The 21,650-nt window shown below is 35.8% G+C and overlaps 1 protein-coding gene across 1 annotated transcript in view; it reads right to left on the bottom strand.

Moving 5' to 3' along the window:
• Positions 1-1,563: 1,563 nt before the first annotated feature.
• SELENOF (selenoprotein F) overlaps positions 1,564-21,650 on the bottom strand; it is a 28,642-nt gene continuing 8,555 nt past the window's right edge. Inside the window, exons 3-5 of the mRNA XM_052800690.1 lie at positions 14,068-14,131; positions 5,055-5,104; positions 1,564-2,568 (exon numbers count right to left, since the gene is read on the bottom strand). Coding sequence (XP_052656650.1) covers positions 2,437-2,568; positions 5,055-5,104; positions 14,068-14,131 — 246 coding nt within the window. The 3' untranslated portion in view covers positions 1,564-2,436. The remainder of the gene's footprint in view (positions 2,569-5,054; positions 5,105-14,067; positions 14,132-21,650) is intronic.

Raw genomic sequence — 21,650 nt, 5'->3', positions numbered from 1 at the left:
ACCTGAGTATCATCTACAGGACAGAATAAGAGAGAATAAAGCAAGGACAGTATGAATTTGACACTTCAAGAACAACATGGAGAACAGTCAACAGGTCAAGAAGCATAGGTGGTAAAGCTTTTGCTAGAGGCTACCAGATCAAGTAGGTTTAGGCCTCAGCAGCTCAGTAACAGAATCATGGAAGACTCACCATGTTCTTCTATATAAGGAAATACAGGGATGTACTTCGTGCATGCTTTTAAGGTAAGGGAATAAATATCTGTATTACAAGGCAAGATTAGTATGTGGAATAGGAATCAGCAAATTGCGAACCTAGGAGGAAAACTGGGAGAAAAGATAATTTCCAGTCTCCTTGATGAAAATAAGTGAGAACCAATACTGGGAAAGGTAAGAGGCTGCAGAAACAATACTGGGACTGCAGTCATAAAACCCAGTATGCTGGAGGAGAAATTCTTTGGCCTGTCATCCTCCTCCACTATGGGATGGTTATCTCCTGGTACAAGAGTGAGTTCCTTGCTTCAGTGAAAGACAAGCAAAAGCAGGAGTGAAGGACCTGGTGTTAGAAGATGAAGTTTGTGTAGGGAAGCAGTGGGCTGGCAGTAGGAAGACATGGAAAGAAAAGGGAAGTTGAAGGTCAGAAACCCACGGGCCATCAGGTTAAAGAGGAGGAGGAGGAGGAAGGAAATACTGAGACAGCAGCAGAGAGAAATATTTGGTAAATATCAAATGAAGCAAACAATCTCTCCATTGAGTTGTAAAGAAGACCTAAGGCTGGAGAGAAGGATGAGGTTAAAATATTCCTCTAAAACAGCATGGTAAATCATCAACACAGAAACTGAAATCCCTTGTTGGCAAATATAGGAATGAGAAGTATGGGATATAGTCAGTATATTAAAAGACCAGTGGATGGCAGCATGTTTTTACTACCAAAATACTGGGTTGTCAGGTCACATGTTTTGGTTGCAGTTCATCTGCTGACTAATACATCACATGTCACAAGAACAAATCCATGTTTGATAAGTTAGCATAACCTGTAAAGATTTGTGCTTTTTGTGTGTAGTTCGTATTTCTGACATATTTCTCTAAGACAGTGGTGACCACTACTGTAGCTGTCCCACACCAGGTCATCTGGGAGATGAGCAGCATGTTTTACAGGGACAGTAGTGAAAGGCATAGAGTAAGAGTGAGAGCAAGAACAAAGAGGATAACGTCATGTGACTTAGCTGTATGCACCTTCTAAGAGTTTAAAAGACCATTTCAGGAGTAAAAACTCAGAAGGCCATGCCTAAAGAACCACCTTAGTGTATTACTTCCGATAATTTCGTGTGGTCTCCGTCCAAAGTATATTGTTCTGCTATGAAGCCAATGATTTCTTCTCAAAAGTTGGGAATAAAATCTGTAAATTTTAGAGAAATTTCTTGAGATATAAGATTATATATGAAGATAAAAACTGAGTACCAATTCAGGCTATAGCATAACACCCATCCAACAAAAAACTGGTGCGCATAAAGTAGTTAAAGGGAAGACTTATTTGCTAATTAGACTTAAGAAGAAACCCCCACATTATTCTTGCTTACCATATTTATTCACTCTAAGTGGAAAAAAACCTAACAAGTCATAATGGATTTGACTCATTATCATACACACTGTCTATATTCCCTGCTCACATAAATGTCAACTGAGAAAGAAAAATACACATTTTAAAAGAACAGTGTACAAATTCATTTGATAAACAGACTTCCAATAAACTTGTGAAAGTTAGCAGGAAAGGTTTTTCAAGACTTGTATCTCATGCTTTCTGAAGCAAAACACTTAACGTAAAGCACACCTGACATCTGACTTCCATACACCTCAGAGGTTTTCTATGTAGTCTTCACTAAAGTGTACTTACTAAGTGTTTCACAGTACCAGAGCATGAGTTCCTCCATCCGCTTCAAAACCTGTGAACTAGATACTCACTGTAAACAATGCTTCTATAAAAAGGACAGTTCAGATACAAAAAAAGAGGAGGGCATTAGCAGTCAAGTTTCTTTGGGAGATAGTACATTGCATTTGGTTCCGACTTTCTTACAAACAGCAGCAGACAAAAAGCATGGTAATCCTTTCAATTATTTGAAGCTCTTCAGTTTTAAGAGCATTTGTAAAAACAGGTCCAATTATAACAAACTGATATTTGCATAACTAACTTTGAAACAAAGCATTTTGTTAGTGGTAAATGCATTAAGAGCTGAAATATATTAAGACAAGCTATTCCGTTTGTCAACTTGTCAGATGTGTGCTGAAGCTTCCCCTTCTAATTGCAAGATGTTTAGTACAGCACAACAGATATTTTAAAATTAATATGGAAGCTGGAATGTTTTTTCAATTGTAGCACAGTTCATCTAAGAAGATTACCATGACAAAACATGAAAAGGAAAGAGGACTGAAAGCAGTGATTTATAGACGTTCTAATTTTTCACTTAGAAATTCTTCCACACTATCTGTATTCCACTTGAGGATGCTCAGTTCTTCTGCAATGTTCCCACTGTCATCCAGCAGCTTTAGTACAGGGTCAGAACCACGCACATACTGCAGGAAAAAAAAAAAAAAAAAAAGTCAGTTATCTTGTGCTGGAAACGCATTCTCCATATTAACATTCTCCCCCCACCCCCTTGATTTAAATCAGTTAAAATTATGTCAAAGCAAGAATAGTAAAAAGTCCAAAGAGTGACACCATGAACACTTAAGAACAGACGACTAAATTACATCAGAGTATTCTGGGCAAACTTTGGCAAAACAATTTGTGCTAAGAAATCAACCTAAGCTTTGGCTTTTTAAAGCTTAGAATTCTTAAAAAACAGACAAGCTTGGTTGTTCCTGACAATACTCACTGCTATAGATATTCCAGTGCCACATATTTATTCTGATTTTATGAATTTCATTACTAGAGTGTTTAACAACAACGTATTCTACTTTTCTTGAAGAAAACAGATCTATAAAAATCAAATTAAGCTTATGAGATCAGTCTTTCAGCTTGTTTTCTCCTATGCTGCTACCTCCTCTCCAATACTTTTTCACCTACTGTGCTGATTCAAAGGAGAAGTAGATGTTCAAAGCTAGAATTTGTGTGCATGTGTGTATGCAAATGAAGAACCAGTAAGAGGGGAGATACTATGTTGAAGCTTTAAAGACAGAGAGATGCTGTAGGTTGCACACTCCACCTGCAGCTGTTGGCCAGTGTTGGCAGCTCTGGATTAGATGCTTTCTTGCCTAGTCCTAAGGAATAATGGTGGGAGAAAAGAAGGAAGCATAAGGGATAAAGAGGCCTCATTTCACAGGAAATTAAAACATTGATTTAAGAGCAGTAAATGTTTATCTTGAGATCCAGAACAGAGTTACTTGCCTTAAATAAAACAGGTAGGAAACAGCTTCAGTTCAGACATCTGACTTGCATTTAATGTCAAAGAGAGGAAAGTGGAGGAACAAGTCAAAGGAACGGGGGGGTGGGATGGGTGGGGGGGTGGCTGTCAGGGGGGGGTGTGTGTGTATGTGTCAGAAACACCTACTTCTTGTTCTCCTTGGCCTACTACACAAGCTAATGCATATGCAGGGGGGCAATGCCATAAGCCTCGCTTTGAAAGGTGGTATTCTACTTCAACTGTTTTAAGTTACTGAAGCTGAATTTTGAATCAAGCAGCGGAATGATTTTTCTCATATAATCAATAGCCTTTTTACCATTCTAGAAATTTCTAGTCACTTTAACAGCTCAAAGTTCTACTATCAATTTCTAATGTAATCACATTCTTTCCTGCTGTGTTGTATCTGTGCCTACTAGGCTTTGCTGGTAACATAATACTTTAATGCTTCTGAAGACTCACTAAGTCACAAAATATGTAATGCAAATAAAAGCTTTTAACAGTATTAGAAGGTTCTAACCATTTAAGTTTATGGAAAGATTTCCCCAGGAGTATTTTACTTTACCCTACTGAGCTAACCTAGTTGGTTTTACTTAATGAAGCTAGTGGCATCTCTAATCCGTTTTCCAAAAGTCTTGTAAAATAAATACAGATCCATTTGCACTAAATTTTTTCTGGTAGTGCTTTATACCAATTGTAGTCTAGACTGCTTTGATGTTCAATACAGCTACAAAGTTTAAAATAAAAATGAAACAGTTAGACATGCAGAAGAAGAGAAAGCTTTTGAAAGAAATTGGAGGACAGAGACATGAATGCATGAGGCAGACAGAGGAAATCTGTTTTAGATGGATTCCGCTGCTGAGAAGACAAATCACTTATTGCAGCCATGCATAGCTATGAAGTGATTCCAGATGGTGCCATTTGGTGAATAGGGATGGGAGCACAAGATGCAAGAATCAAGATGTGTATCTGTGAAGTATGCTGGAAGTTCACACAGGATTTTAAGAGGAAGGTGAAGTCTTACACTAGATCTTGAAACCAAAGAATTGTTTGTGCTCAAGGCACTGCAGCTTATGCAGCTTTGCATATATGCAAGTCATAAGAAAGACCATTCAGTATATGCATTTCTATAAAGCTGGATGTTTGAAGACTATAAAGAAAGACAGAATCATAGAACACAGCAAGGAAAGTCTGAGAGGGAGGAAAAAAAGCTAAGAATCACTGAATGTATGGAAATGGCAGCTCCATCAGAAAATGAGGAGAGAACAGAACATGAAAAAAGGAAACTATGGCAGAGTAAGCTTCAGTAAATCCAAGATATCCACAGAGTAAGGACAGAATGCAAGCATTCCTCTCATTCTTTTGCCATCTGCTAGTACTTAGGGGTTCCAGTATTATTTTTTTTCTTGGATTAAAAACAAAGAAACAACAAAAAAACCCAAAACAACCACAAAGAATTGGTACCAAACAGTTACTGAGCAATAAACCAATTAAAATGAGCAGCAGGAACTTGTAAAGATTTATACTGGCAATGCAAATATATGTCCTCTGCTAAAGGATTACTTGATCAGCAAATAAAGAACAATCCACAGAAGGACTGTTTCCACCAAGCTTAATTCTTCCTAACGTCCCAAATAAAAAAGTTAGGTTACTACTCACCTTGATTTGCAGTCCCCTGAAGAGTTTTGGCTTATCACTCCTGACAAAAGCTATGGTTTGGAGAAAAGAAAGATAGATAATCAAACTCTTCTCCACTTGCATAAAGTAGATTTACAATCAAGCTAGTTTTCCCTGGATTATTTCTTTTGGACTGATGCTTTAGAAGATATTCTAATGTTAAAATTCTTAAAATCCTCACAAAAATTAGTAATACTATACCTATTATGCCTAAGAACACTCTATTTTTGCTAGTATTCCCAACAAGCTTCGTACCTGCTTGGATTTTCCTCAAACACTAGTGCAACTGTCTAAATCAGTTTATCAGCATGTACAACTGACAGTCTTCAGCAGACTGGCCCATATGCTGCTGCGATATGCAAATGTGAGGAAAAGCATTAGAGCAATCAAAATCTGGCTGAAGATAAGCTTTGTGAGGGAGGCTAACTATGACACATCCCATCAGCACGCTCCACAAAAGCTGCAGCAGTGCAGGTGAAAGGGCACAGAGGAAACTGTGGGTAGAGGTGTTATTCTTGCAAACAAGATGGACAACCTTGTCTTGCAGAGATCTCCAAGATTACATGTCAAAAAACAGCAGGAAAACAAGAGCTGAAAACAAGAAGAGAGGCTGGTATCTCCTCTTCTCTTGACACTCCTAAAGGCAATCAGCTTTAAGATGGACCCTATGGCCTGTCATGTAGCTACATGGAGAGAAGTTCAGGTCTGAGGTCAGCTGCTGATGAACAATTCTTCACTCGAAGCGCTAGTCAGCAAACAGTAAGCATTAACTGCAGCATAGTCCCTGTATCCCTACAGCACAACCCAGGCCTTGCGTTAACATTGAAAAGATATGAATTATTGCAGAAAAAAGTGTGAGCATAATCCCCTACTTCCAAACACTTTAGCCTAACGAATGTCTGAGTTCTAGAAGTATTTAAAATTTATTTAGAAAATGCCATAGTCTTCATTCCTCCTTTTTACATTCAGGTTACGTTCAAGGCTGAATTTAGTATCTGTACTGACATTAAGTAGATTCAGGACACTCCTGTAGTATGTCAGTAGCATCTCCCCAAGGATGAACCCTGTCAGTATGGATTGGCTCTTACAAAGGTCCTAGCTGCATGTTAAAGCTGCTTTTTCAAGGTTAGACAACAATGAACCTCTCACAAATTGCAGTGCATCCAGCTGCTGCATGGAGACAAGTGCAACCTCAGGACTAATTTTTCATGCTGCCTCACAAAATGTAGTGCTTTCCTCAGGAATTGTAGAGATGTCCTCTGGCATCTTTATACCTATCTTTATATTACTGTAGACAGTTACCTTAACACTTTCTCAGTATGTATATACAGAGTGACATTTATTTTCTTCCATCTTCCACTGTGCTCCTGGTACAGATCAAAATCATATACTCTGCCTGCTGCACCAACCACTACACAGCAGAAGCAAGTTAAAAAAATACCAATGGCCCAATGAGCTGCCAGATATACTAGACCCCTGAAGAAGAAAATAAGGCTTGTTTTCATTCTTTCTATAGAAGTATATGCTAATGTCATATTGTAAGCTGTACTTATATAACAATTTCAAATAGCACTAAATAACCAGTACTTGCTCACGTACTGCACTTCAATTCTGATTTAAACTCACAAAGACATAATTTTCAGCTTTGGTGTTTCCATTTGCTTGTGACCTGCTAGTTGTCTTGGCTGTCATCAACAGGAGCATGCAAAAAAGTGTCAAAGGTATTTCTTATTCTTTGTTAAGTCCACAGCACATTGAACTATTTTATGGGGAATTTTTCCACTTTTTTTTTTCAATTTAAATCTAAAGCTGAAATCAGTCTCTAGGGCTTTATATGAAAAGGAGGTTGTAAGAAGCAGTCAGTGCAGTGGGTAACTTTACTTGCAAAACTTAAAGAAAAATGGCAAGAGAGCATAGTAAAATGGATAAAGTTTCAGAAGCAAATCCAAACTGTGGAACTCAATTGTATTAAAGAACAGCCTCTGGGGGTTAACTCAGGTTACAGCACTTTAAGCTTGTAACAGGTGTGAGGATTTGTTACTTGAGTGACAGATAAAAGCTCATTTGGACATGAGTGGCTGTTCTCTGGCTGCAGTGTTGGACTGAACAAGCTCGCAAAAAATGGGAACAGAATTAGGTGGAAGAAGAAAGTATTCTATAGGCAGTATTACATTTTGTCACTTTAAAAGTAGCTATTACACACTTGTATCAATGTCACATGTCTAAATCTTCTGAAAGCTGAAGCACTACAGAACATTTTTCCTGAAATTTTAGACAGCTGGAACAAAATTGGTTTCTGTTAATGGCCTATTTATTTCTAATGCTGATCATAGTGCCTTTCTGCATTAGTCACTTGAATTTGCAATGCAACAGAGAAAAAACACTCTCTGTACAAATAATTTGTATATTTTCAATTTTGGAAGCTAAAGTGAGAAACTAATATACTGACATGCATTAAAAATACATATTATCCCATCAAACACTTTTTTCTTTTCACAGAATCATGCCTTAAGTGAATAAACAGCCTTTGAATGGAATTAATGGGGTTAGGAAGTCAGATGCAGCTACAGTGCACGTTTTGGGACATGCTTATGTGATGCGGTGCACATGCTCCACCTTCAGCACTGCTCCAACAGTTTCCCCTCTACACCCTGACATCAACATTGTTGCTTGCTATGATCCTATGTCTGAAGGCTACTTGCACATCTTTAAATAATGGTGTAAGTTTGATGTTTAATACTAAAATCCTAGCTATCTCCCCATTCTCCTCTCCCTGCGGCAGCTTTAGAAATTACACACTGCAGAGAAACAAGCATTTATGTAGTCCATTCATGGGTAAGCGGGGAAGGCATTTTCCACTTTGACTTCCATAAGATGAACTCTGAGCTTGGTGCCATGACACTACGTTCCGGTGAATTAAACACCAGACTAGAAGTCAGAGCTGTTCTACTGCCAGCTTTGCAACTGTCCTTTCACATAATGTTAAGAAAATCACTTCACCTTATGCTCTTATAAAACATGTGCAATACCAAAGCATATGCCTTCTGTTTGAAGGCAATCCTGAGGTGAGCCTACAGAGCAGGCTTGACTGCCACACAATTAACTACAACTAAAAGGTCAGAGAAAAGGATCAAGTCCATATGGGCATTTTAAAGCCTGCTCAGGACCAAACTGTTTTGCAAAGAGAGGTAATACTGAACGGTGCTTTTAAAGGCCTAAGAGCAGCCTCTGCCTACAAACACAGTAGAACAGAGAAACTCACTGCTCATCGTTATAATGTCACTTTGTTTTGATATGTAACACCTCTTTGTTTTGAGAAAGTCTGTGAAAACTAGTCTGTTGGAATTAAAGCCTATAGTCCAAAATTGAGATTACTAAGGAATCTAAGAATCATTCAGGCCCAAACGGCAAGTCTATGTATATGCATGCACGCACCTGTGCTATTCTCTGAGGTACAGTAGGATGGACCATAAGAAAACTTCCTGACCCAAAATGGACATGATGCCACATCTCTCCATGCAGAGTTGCAGATCTATATGCTAGGCATAACTTCTTTGTAAACAGAGTTGACTGCCTACTGTTATATATTAAGGGCATGATCCAGACTACCAAGGATATCTACATTCAGAAATATTCACATTATTTAGATTCCTGCTTTAGAGGCAAAGATCTCCTGCTTCATCTGTAACTGAGAAAATACAAAATGACGTTGAGAAAAAATTAAGCTAATCTCTTAATACTTGAATGAGAGCCAATATACAATGGCAGTAAAATCTCGCACTAGTTTTCAAACAACTATGCACACAGACAAGCATTTTTAACCTTGTCTGTCTCTACACGCATCAGAAAGGCCTGCAGGAGATTAAAAACAACCTTACTGTCTCTATTATATCAGTTTCAGATTTTAATGGCAGAAAACCACAAGTCAGAACCAGTCAAATCTTCAGCATAAGGTCAACAATAGATTTTTACTGTACAATTTTTCCTCCTGGTAAGCTACAGCATATCTTCTAGCAAGAATCTAGTGTGATTAAGTATCTGCCAGTAATGGAAAAGTCCACTTGTTCAAACTTCTAATACTTTTGTTATTTAAAAAGCTGTGCTTTTAGTTTAGATTTATTCCATTGCTTACTGTTGGACTACTTATAAGGACTATGTATGCTCATGGGGATTCATCTAACTTTTTAAAGTGGATATACCCTTCTCAGTTTATGGTATTTTTCTAGTAAACAGAACCCTTCAGCTTCTTCTAAACTTGTGATGCTATGTACAGCTACACAGATTCATATTACAGATAAGTCTAATTAAAAATGCTGATTGTGCACTGAAAAGCAGCAGCATACTTTTTTGATGAAGGTGACTATCCCTCCTGCCCTCAGCATCACACCAAAAGAGCCCATTATGTGATCAGGGCAAAGAATGTTAGCGCTCTGAGAGCACCATCAGAAAGGAATGCTTCCATCATCATTCATAAGTAAGGAGGAATGTTTCAAAATTAGTATAAAGGATGATCTATTTTTAGAGAAATATTTAAAGTCTTTTTGTGATGCATTTAAATGTTTCACACATTGAGTTAGCAATAGGAAGCACGTGAATTATTACTATCTTTGAAAAGACATTTTATCAAACAGTAGCATGGTACTTTGTGCAACAATGCAGCATATACAACTGCTTTTTAAAACTCAAAAGAAAGACTAAATGTATACAAAATGTGTTATAGGAAATAACTGAAGTGATCTATTACTAATACAAGAGAATGATTAAAGTACATCTAAGATTATCTATAAATAGTTGTTCTGAGTTAATTTCAATAAACAGAAAGCAAATGTAATATTACTTAGCATAAACCAATGAAAACAAGCAGTTTGAAAGTAAAAATAAATTTTACTAGAAACACAAGTTTGTGCAGAATGTCACAGATTTGTACATACAAAAGGCAAAAAGGACTTAACCATACCACAGACTTGACCATTTTGTACCTGAAATGAACTTGAATAAAACAATGGTTTCATTGAGGCATTGCTAATTATCAAGTGTTAAACCCAGGGAAAAGAAAAACAACCAAAACAAAAGGAAGAGTAGATATTTTATGAAGACAGGAAAATGCAACATTTAATTACGTCACAAATATCTAAGCATTGCTAAGACAACTGGCAATATTTGTTAAAAATGTGAATGTGTAAATCACTGGGAATACAGGCAAACCAAAAGCATTCATTTCTTTCCTCAGACTCTTTCATAATTTGTTTTGGGGACAAATACATGCTCTGCAGTTTTGAAGATCACATGAGCCTGCTTCAAAAGATACCATGAGAACCTAGCAAAAAGACGGAACTACAGCAGATGTCAAGCACTCATTTACATTTTAATGGCTATAGCTCTTTACCTTTTGGGGACCTCAGATTGAGATAAGAATTTGAATTTAAGAATTCATATGGAACATCAATAACTACTATTTGTAGTCTAGTAATCAAGTTACAGTGCAGCTGTTCATGATTTTATACAAAACACCACACGCTTTCAAAAGCAAATCCAAGACAGAGCTCTGATCAAGCCTGAAGAAACTTCACAAAAAAACCCAAGACAGAAGAAGAAGCAGTAGGGCAAGAGACATTTCTAAATCTGAAGAGAAGTGTTGTTTTAGTTTGTGTATCATCTGTTTACAAAAGATTATGATTAAAAAAATGCATGTCTCCCACTACAATATCCTACATTTCTTAGCAAGAGTTTTACTAACATTTCTACCAATGCAAGATTTCAGGTTAATATAACTTTCTAACTTTCACCAGTATTTGAGAATTACAGATTAAAATAAAAAGGAAGTGATCTTACCTAAAAATACAAATCCATAACATATTACATTTTAGTAGCTAAAAGAATCCCCCTCACACTTGCAGAACTTGGGCAATATAATAGAGTGCTTACTGACTCTGAAGTCAGAGGATCTAATGCAGTTGCATACTGAATGAGTTCAAGGATTAAGGACCTTGTTTCTGTAACAGATTTGCTGGGAGCACATCCATTTCTTAAGCTAACAGAGTCACACAGGGAAAGGTGAGAGTTATTCTACTGATTAACAAAACATTTCTTATTTCTCTGCATTCTTTAAATGAAAAAACCCAGCCTAAATCAGTTTTTGTTAAACAAGCTGGAAAGAACGTAGGAATCTAGACACTTATCTCCTATCTCATCATGAGCAGAACACAGGTGCCACTGAAAAGTCAACTTAAAGCAAATATGCTAGATTAATCACTGACCCAGCTAATTTATTATTCTATTTCAGAGCCTTAGTTTTATGAATGTCAGCCAAAAACTGTCATATTTTCTCTGTTACCTGGTACAATAAGATATTGCTTCATCTATGAATCTTGTCATTTATGTTTTCAATGTTCTACTTCGATGGAGTGCTTTTAAATGATAAATATTTAAGAACAATTTTATACAGAACGATTTCAAAATACATGTAATACAGGAATCCATTTTACAGTACAGCATTTATAACAGAGCAATTTATTTTTAAGGGAAACATAGCAGGAAAAATATTTCAGTACTGAACATAAAGAGACTTACAGAAATCTGGTCTGTTACCTGACTTACCACAAGAAGCTGTATTTGAAAAATGTAATAGACATCCTTGGCCATATTCACAAAAGCATTTAGTAGTTTGTTATGATATTACAAAGAATAACATTCAGTTTAAGATTGAGATAATCTTGCTGAGGACTAGATTTTTTTCATCACTTGTCACTTCTTTGCTTTCCTAGTATCTACAAATATATTCCATATGTAGTGATTCTCACATTTCAGGCACACAGGTGTATTCAGCAGCTATTTGTAGCTAAAAATTATATAACCAGTAATTTTGATAGAAATTTTGATACAGAAGGACCATAGAATATTGCCTTTAGTAACCACGAGCAGTGCACAGGTTTTTCCAACTGTGTAACTTTCTTACTGTGTAACTTTTACAAACCTTCATTAATTCAATAGATCTTAATCCTTAACTATTTTAAGATGTGAATCTCATTATAAAAAAAACACTGTTCATCCTTTGGCCAAATAAAATATAATCCAGAAGTAGTCCATGACAAATCAAGTCTATGGGAGTAAGCCAAGTGACAAAACAATTTAGACAGGTACTTAAAGGTGAAGACTTCACGGTCAGATACAGAAGTAACATATACTAATCCATGTAATTCTAATACATACACAGTTCTGCAATTAGTAGTGCCATTTTGTGTATATTTTGCAAAAAAATACCCCAACAAAATCCTAGCAGAAGCTATGGGAAAGGAATCGGAGTTATTTGCAATAAGACATTTGTCAATGACAGGGTACACAGTTCAATGAAGCCTATAAAGACAATGCTTCAAACACAGCAACATGACCTTCAGGCAACCTAACTTCCATAGCAAACATCCAAGTGAAAAGTTGAAATAAAAACACTTCTTGAATTTTAATGTCTTAAGATGGAGACATTAAATACTGTTTCTGGTAGAAGTTAAAACCAAAGGGAAAATCTAAGTAAAAGTATTCTGAGATTAATACTAATGTGAGGACAAATACCAGCTGGAAGAATATATTCTACTGCTTTTTAAAATTTCTTAATATGCTCTTAAAATTTATCCCATTTTCCAACCTGTTCTAATACCTTAGCAGTAAGTTTGGTCAAGATAAATTTAGATTGGGTAACTGCAGAAATTGGTGATGAAAAGGCAAGAGATCCTTAAGTGCACTAGTCAGTCCTTTTTTGAATTCTTACTGTACCAAAGAAGAACTGGTAGTCAAAACAGAGAACCTACTGAAAAACCACTGAAATTCATTCAGTCACTTTTAAAAGCAAGCTATATGATTAATGGAATGTAAATCTTTGAGCAGGTTTAGATAACCAAGGATTGAAAGGAAAAAAAAAAATCAATAAAATTTTCAAGTTTTTCTTTTTGTATTGTAAGCTTTTGGAACATATTTCATAGTGTGCACACAGTAGAAATGGAGGACCATTCCCATTTAGGACCTACACATGAAGATAACCAGGGACATAATGCAGGGCTGGAGTCAGGCTAACAGATTGGCCTTTTCTTTCAAACCTATAGCTCAAAAGAGCACTTAACTGTTACAAATTCACAACCATAAAGAAGCTGAGTGAATGCGCAACAACAGTTGGGAATGTTTTCATGTTTGCTAAATTTGAATGGTCATGGAGATAGTATGGACTCCTGTGCTAACAAAGTTAATCTCCCCTGAAGTAGGACAAGTAATTTAAACAATTCTTGTTTTGGCATTTTAAACAGTGGAAAAGAGAAAATAGCTTTGCTCTGGTCTTGCAGTCAATTAACTGAACTGTGTGTGGGTAAAGGTGGCAGGAGAGGGTCTAAAGCAGCGTAACTTATGTTAATTGTAACCTGGTTTAAAATCCTTTCTTTTACTTGTTTGTCAGTCAGCCTTGAAACAGGGAGGTATTAATACTGGCCATGGTAGATGGAGACGTGATGTTTGTGCAATTTTATGTCTAAAGCTAGATTAGTCTTTCTTCTCTATGTCCAAAGTACAGTATTAGGATCCTCATTCCGGGGGGGTGGTGGGGGTGGGGGGAATCAAAGTACTGCTATTGCCTAAGCTCTTCCCCTATTTATAACAAAATTCCAGTTTGAAATTTCTCACAGATGTTTTTCCTGCAGCTTCCTCCCACCACGCACTGATGGTACTGACTTTCCTTTTACACTATAGTGTTGCATTCCCTTTAGTTGACTGTCATTATCCACTGACAAAACAATTATACTGCAGGATCTGTGAAAAGAAAGTAGTTCCATTAAGCGCACAATACAATTTCATCTATCAATTATTAGAGACCAGTTCCATGAGTCTCAGGTCGATGCAACTTTCCTGATATAATATATGAAATTTATGACTACTTGTAGTAGTACTTAAAAGCACATTTTGTCATTCAGCTGTGACAGTACTTCATATTTGAAAGAACAGTAGTGGCTTTACTTACCCTGGACTTGAGGGAACCTTCCTAATTTTCATCCACATACTTCTAGGACAGCTCCTGCATAAAGCTGTAATAATAAACATAAGTGGTTAATGACAAAAAAATTTAAATTACTAGTTTACTTATGGTGTGTTATCTGTTGAACTATTTTGCTTTGAGGAGACAAGACACTATTATGTTGATAGTTAACTACAGACAAATAAGAGCCTAAATAGAATCACAATTCCAGACCTGATTTATGCAACAACTGACTATTCACTCAAGATACATGATAATTTTCATTCATTGTATTAAAAATATAAAAACAGGAAAAAGAAGATCAATTGAGATATACTGTTGCTGGAAGCAAAGCTTCATTTAAAAAAAAAAAAAAAGAGCAATAGGACATGTTACAATGAGAATTATGGACTAGTAACAGGAAAACTTTATTTCTTCCTCCCCAGAGATGCTAAGTAAGTCTCATTAAGTGAAATTTTGGTTTCCATTTTAAACCTAACTTGGACAGTGAAATACTGTTTATGATAAAGATAACGCAGTGACTTTAGACTTCTCATTTGGGCTAACTATTAGTAATTTATTGTAGTTAATTGTGATTGCAGAAAGAAGACAGATCACATTAATAGACCTTAACTGAAGTAATATATACAGGTTGGGCTAGCTTTGATGCTTGCACTTAGATGTCAGTCAATTCCATCAGCTATGCAAGATACTCAGATTCAATGTTCTTAAAGTATAAGTTCATTTCAATTTAACATAGGATCTAAATAAAAAAAAACCCCTATTGATCTTGTATACTGTCACGTTTTTAAACTTTTTGGGGTTTTTTTTGGCAACATGCAATTGATTCCATAGTTTGCTGAATCTTAAATATAAATTAACAACACGTTTTTCTGGCTACTAAAATAGAACTTCATACTGTAAAGTTAGGCATTTTAATCTTACAAATAGTTGTCAATACTGTATACCGAATCACATCCTTCTAACCCCGAAGCCCCACTGTTTATAGAGAAGCTGACAGAATAAGCTTCAGTTAAAAATTTTTAATTCAATGCACTACCTACTACAAACAATTAAGACCTCTGCTTTCATTATCTTTTAGACAGTGTTTTCATAACAAAAGTGCAAGTCAGGACATGCAAAAACATAACCTTACTGAGATGAAGTAAATTCACATTTCACTTAACATGAACAGTGAATACATGTAATTAAAAATAAGCTTTCACTATGAAATTTAATGAGTACTAACACCTCTGAAAAAGGAGTGACAAGTCATAAAAGCAAACAACACACAACATGACAGAAATCTCGAAGACAATTTTATTAACACTTTGTCACCTATCTATGTAGGCATTATGGACACCCAGGAATCCATCTTCGTTTCAAAATATGAATCTTCTGAATTCAGGTCCAACTCAATATTTGCCTAAATACTATGAATTAGAACGTAAGAAATACTCTAATCATTTGCAGGGAAATTACAACTTCTTTCCTGACGTGAACTAATCAGTAATCATTACTTTCACATGAAACGGAACTAAAAATGTTACACTGCATAATCTGTTCAGAGCAGCATTCAGAAATTGCTTAGCTACATTTATGTTTTCAACTAAACATTAGATTTAAGATAAAAACTAAGATTTGACTGTTAAAACTCAGAACTGCTATGAAACCATACTCAAGAGATCAAAAATACCACATTTTTTAAAGCTTTTTTTACCACTCAAATATTTTAATTTTAAAAGGCACAGATAAACAGCTTAGATACTAGCTTGCATAATTAAAGTTCCTCTGGACTTAAAACATGAAATAATTACAAAGATGGAGTAAACATGTAATAGTGAGATTATAAACTTCACTTACCTTGTCTCTACTCACTATTCTTTAAAAACATTCAACAACAATTATATCAGCAATCCTAGATTTAGATATTAGTTTGCATACTCACTAATACACTGAACATTTATACTGGTTCTCCGATACTGACAGTTACCTGCATTTATCTATCAAAAAGTTAGTATAAAGAAGTAGACAAAGGAATAGCCTCCTTCTATCTAGTTAACTAATTATTTTATATATGTGTATAAAGAACTAAGTGCACCCAAATTTAGTACAACTGCAAAATGAGCATTTCTCAATTCTCCTTACTGCAAGTAATTCTTAGTTTATTTCTTCCTTTCAAACAAGGATTTCTATGGAACAAGATCACCGTAGGAATCTAAACTACGTAAGACATCTTGTAATTACAAACTACTCCCAGTTTGCAACTCTTAGCCAATATCTGATAGAAGTGATGTTTAACAAGGAAAACAGCTCAATCATTGATGTCTATATTTTGAGCTTGTAACTCTGCTGTAATTGAAGCCCAACTGTGCTGGTACAAAAAAGTTCAGATTCATGCTGGGACAAACAGCTGCTCTCTAGATGGCTAGACAAGAAAAAAAGAAAAATCAATTGGCTTCATTTATAACTCTAAACAAAGGTGTCTTTTGCAAGAAACAGGTTTATTTGCATCACTTAGCCCACAACAAAAGCATACTTGTTAATATCTACTGCTGCTACTATCTCATCATGTCCTGAGCAGATGTCCTCCAAACTTCTTTGTGAAGGCATTTACTATGTATTACTAAGAATGACACATATCACTCAGTGCGGAAGCACACAAACATGAAGAGTCAGTTCATTACACAATGCTTAACTCAGAAGTTAGTTCATTTTAAAATAATGCTTCACTTGTTTTAGTGCTCATGAAAGCGAGTTGCATACTACAAGCAATGAAATAAAGACTCCCTAAACTATTACTAGTGTCCATTTTAACATCCAAAACAAGTGCTGTTATGATTTCCAGGCTAATTCATGTCTGCATCTATAAAAATAACTTAGCTTTTTTTTAAAGCATTCTAATAGCATGCTTTCTAAGGCTAGTCTGACAAAACCTGAACTCCTCCCTCATCTTTTACAAAGCATCAACTTGAGCTAAATTTCATTCAAAAGCTTTTTCTAAGCACCTGAATGTCTTGTAATAGTTCACACTGATGTAATGAAGATGGTTTTTCACAACTGAGAGGAGGAAAACCACGCTATCAGTCACGTCTGCTTTAATGATGAAGGAAAGTGGTAATTGTAACAGAATAAACCCCCATTTACATAAGAGTGTTAGATAAAAATATGTATTGTAAATATAATTGTTCCATCAATTAAAAGCAAGGAACCTTAACTTAGGTGAAAGAAAACATTTCACCTGTTATTAGGAAGGGAACTGATGTAATTTCTGCAAGATAAAATTCCAGCAGTGCTTCATTTATAAATAGATACGGTATTGTTATCACAATTACTCATGGTGAAAACTCCAGAAGAAAAATTACATTCCTGCTATGAAGCTGCTATATAACTGTTAATGTTTACAACTAAACAGGAATTGAGATCAAACCGAACTGAAAAAAATTATACTTCACAGAGATTGCTCCTTGATCATAATAAAATGGTGTTAGATCAAAGGTGACAAAAAAAGTTTTGTAAAATACAATAGATTATCCCTAATTTTACTTCTATAGCACATATACTTTGCACATTGGTTTCTTCTAACTACTGACTAAGCCTGACCCTGCACAGGTTACAAAGTGTCACTCAAACTGGGTTTGTACAGCTGTTTGCAATCAGCTGAAAAAAATTAGGGTACCATCATGTCTTAAAACACACAATGAAACAGGCTGTTAAGATAAAGCCACACAATGGTAAATAGCTATCTTATGGTATCTGGATTACCTCCAATATCTGCATATTTTCCTCTCCTAATATCAAACAGTTTAAAAAATAAAGTTAAGCTCTGGGAACAAGCAGTAAAACACAACTTATGGCTACTACTAAAATTGGAATTTTCACTTGCCTCAGGTACAAGAAAATCTTCCATTAAACATTTACCAACAATTAATCTTTTTCCAATGCAAAGAATTTTTTTTTTTTTATTTATGAAATTCACTGTAATTTTGATTTCATATGACTATATAAGCAGACCTGCCAAGGAAACCTCCTCATCCCCTATCAACTCATACTATTGTTTTACTTCAAAGAAAAGTCAGGAAAAATACAGACATTATTATTCTTATTGGCCAAAGTTGCTTGGCATGTGCAAACTGGTATTGTTTTAAAATAAGGTGCATGATTTCTCTTTTGAAAGTCATGCAAATTAATTTCTAGTGTGTCCCACCCACCCAGGAAGCAAAACAAGTTAATATTTGATATTTGTTCTTCTGAGAAATGAAGTCACAAAGAAAGAGATTTGGTGCAAGTTTCTTCTGCTCTTTCCTATAACTACAAATTCATTTGTTACTTTTACTAGAAAACTAGGTTAGTTAAAATAAAGGAATATACACTGAGATATAAAGTATTTTCTCTTCTATGGGGGACAGAATGCAGGGTATTTGTATGGACAGTTAGAAGTTTTCAAAATGACTCCAGTCTTCCCCTTCCCTGGAGACAGAAAATGAGCAAGAATCTCTGGGTTAACAGAGAGCAGTCAGAAAGCCTCACTGCCAGGAACATTATGAATTACTGTTCTGTAATGCAGAAAGCCAATAAAGTCATTGCTACACATACACATCATTCAGAACTGATGTAATCAGTAAATTTAGCAACAAAGAAACTGCTCCCATTCACGACTCATTATCCCGTGAAGGGAGATGCCTAACTCTAAATAAGAGTTTGGAAACAGAGTCAAACTGCCAAAAACCAGTTATCTGAATTAGTGCTATTCCTGTGAGCAGCACTATGTATTACAGGCAAATTCCTCTGAACAAAGCTGAAACAGAACCTAAGCTTTCATTTATTTGCAAGGAAGGAAATTCCAAATGAATACAAGGGTGAAAAAAGAAGTCACAATGAGGATGTTCAAGGACTGAAATAATTTACTAAGAAAGTTGTAGAATCTGTATCCTTGGAGATCTTCAGAACTTTGAGTTCTGCTTTCAGTAGGAGATTCAACTTTATTCTGTATGTACATAACATAGTTGTGCATTACTATTATGATCTTCAGCATACAGAAAACGTGTCATCCATCCAAGTGTTTTATTTTTGGTGTTAAACAATCTCCCCCTTGCGGTATTATGTAAACATTTTTGCTGTTTAAATCCAACAACCACCATAAAGCGCCAAAACAACTTCCCCTCCTGACAGACTATTTTTTGTTAACTTTGCTCTCTGAATGGTTTGGTGTAAGGTCATATGAGCAAGAGATCTGGCACAAGGGTGAGAGAGAAAATGCAGAAGCTGAGCAACCATCAACTTTAGACCTCTGGAGCTGTAGCATGGATTAGGTGGTGTGAATGCCCAATTTATCTGGGTGGGGGGCAGAGTGGAATAGAGGAGAAGGGTGGTGGAAAAAGGGCTCCTATGTACAGGCTGTCACTTGGACCTAGTGAACAGAATTATGTAAGCTAAAAAGTAGAGACAGCAAGTTCACAGTTTAAGTTCCAGTTTTGGAATATACTGTCCAATTAACTTTACTATCTAACCACCTACTTACCTCTAGAAGTATAATAAGAACATCTCTTATTCTCCAGAATCTGTGCTTTTATTAAAAAAGAAAGCATCTTAGAAGAGTTGCAAAGAAAACATTGAGAACGGAACTCATCAACTGTTTATTTGACTTCACACATTTAAGTAATTTGGAGACTTCGTACTTTTTGACATTGTTTCAACAAATATAGAGTCAAATGCCAGTATTTTACCCAGACATGTATCCAGCTGAAGGAGATCAGACTTAATTAGCTAAACCTCTTCCATTCACCAGCACAGACACACATCAAAAACCTTAACTCAGATTTAGCAAATTCACATTTACAATTTCCCATACCTTTTCTTTTTCACTGGTAAGACTAGAAGGAGGTCCTCCATAGGTAAGGCTTGCCCTACTACAGGCAGATAATGTATTTTATCTGAGTTTATCTGACACAGAGGAACTTTTGGTGAATCTGATCCAGACAAAAGATGGTAAATTTTTATCTTAGGCATTGACTGGCTAGCTGCACCTTCCTTATCTAGGACTACTGTTTGTCAACATTAATTTTCATTGCTGATAACATCACGTACAGAAGGAAGGGAAAGAGCGTACATGATAAAGTTGAGAAGGACATCCACTTCAGCACCTTATTACAAGGAATGCTGCGCATAATATTCTGAAGCGACAGTACTCTGATAAGAGACTCTCAGAGAGAACACAATCATCTCAATTCCCCAACTTCCCTATCAATATTCCCCATAAAATTATTCTTCTGTGAACTGTATAGGATACTTTTTAGTTAAAAGCAAACTTTGAAGGGAGATCATTTGACATATTAACCTTAATTACAGAGTCCTGATTATTTACCTGAGTGTTAAATATGCTGTCATTGAATTACGCTATTTTTAAAAGTTACACTTGGTAAAAACAATGAACATGAACCATTTTTATGTAGCATGTTAGAAATAAGGAGTACAGCTATGTAAAAGCACAATTTGATTTTTACAAATCAGACAAAGGATTTTATAGAACACATCAAAAGACAGACAAAGCTGGGGGGTTTGAGAAACAGCTACAAGTAAACTAGAATTCTAATTCATTTATACAAGTATTGGCAAGACATACACTTATGTTACACCACTGAGATGTCAGTGAATTCTAAGTAGTTCTCTATTTTTACCCATTGAGTTAAAAACCAAGAGGTGAGACTGCTTCGTTGGAACTATTCATCTTAAGAGCCTCTGGCAGAACAAGCAGGCAGCCAACAGTAATTTTTGAATGTAGCACTTTAATTAGTGAAATGAAAAGAAAAAACCCTGAAAAATGAAATTAAATTGGGTCACACACAAAAAACCCCTAAAGCATTAAAAGCATTTCAAGTTATTCTAGTTTCAGTAATTATTGTGAGTTTTGTAAACTATTGTGAGTTTTAAAAATTAAGTCTGAACAAGAATGTCACCTTATTCCTCCTTGTAATAACAGCACATTTAAAAGGTCTGCACATGTAAAAAGGTGGAGTTTTAAGAAAGCTTTCAGGTTTTTTTTTTATTAAAAGTAGCACACAGTCATGATTACAGTGGACATGTTTATTACTGATATTACACTAAATATTTATTTCATTTCCAGGAGGGGTCTAACACTAACTCCACCCAAAGAATTGGTTTTAAGTTATGGTCAAACTACATCATAAAGGAGAATGTAAGTATTATCCATTAGGATTAGAATAACCCGTTCTGAGGAACAGTTGCTGCGTACATGCTCGTCTCCTACCCTGTAATGTTTAAAGGCGTGAGTGACAGATAAGGTGGACTACGTAAAACTGAATTTGTACAGGAGTATTTTTTATCCTTCAGTGAAATTAAGGGTCATCTTTATTTCAGAATAGACCAAGCTGAACATTAGCAGCTACTTATTACATGGGCTAAATAGGTATAATTCACTCTTTTGCATATCATCCCTCACCTCTGTATTTTCCATGCACAAAACCCTCTCAAATTGTGTGATACTATGCAGAAATAGGTGGCTGACATGGAAGACAGGCTCAGAGACCAGGGTTCACTTTCAACAGACTAGAAGTTCTGTTGGTTTTCCA

Source organism: Harpia harpyja, chromosome 11 (genome assembly GCF_026419915.1).
Source record: "Harpia harpyja isolate bHarHar1 chromosome 11, bHarHar1 primary haplotype, whole genome shotgun sequence".
In the NCBI taxonomy this organism is placed as follows: Eukaryota; Metazoa; Chordata; class Aves; order Accipitriformes; family Accipitridae; genus Harpia; species Harpia harpyja.
Note: the sequence above shows the minus strand (reverse complement) of the source record. Positions and strands in the feature narration are given on the sequence as shown.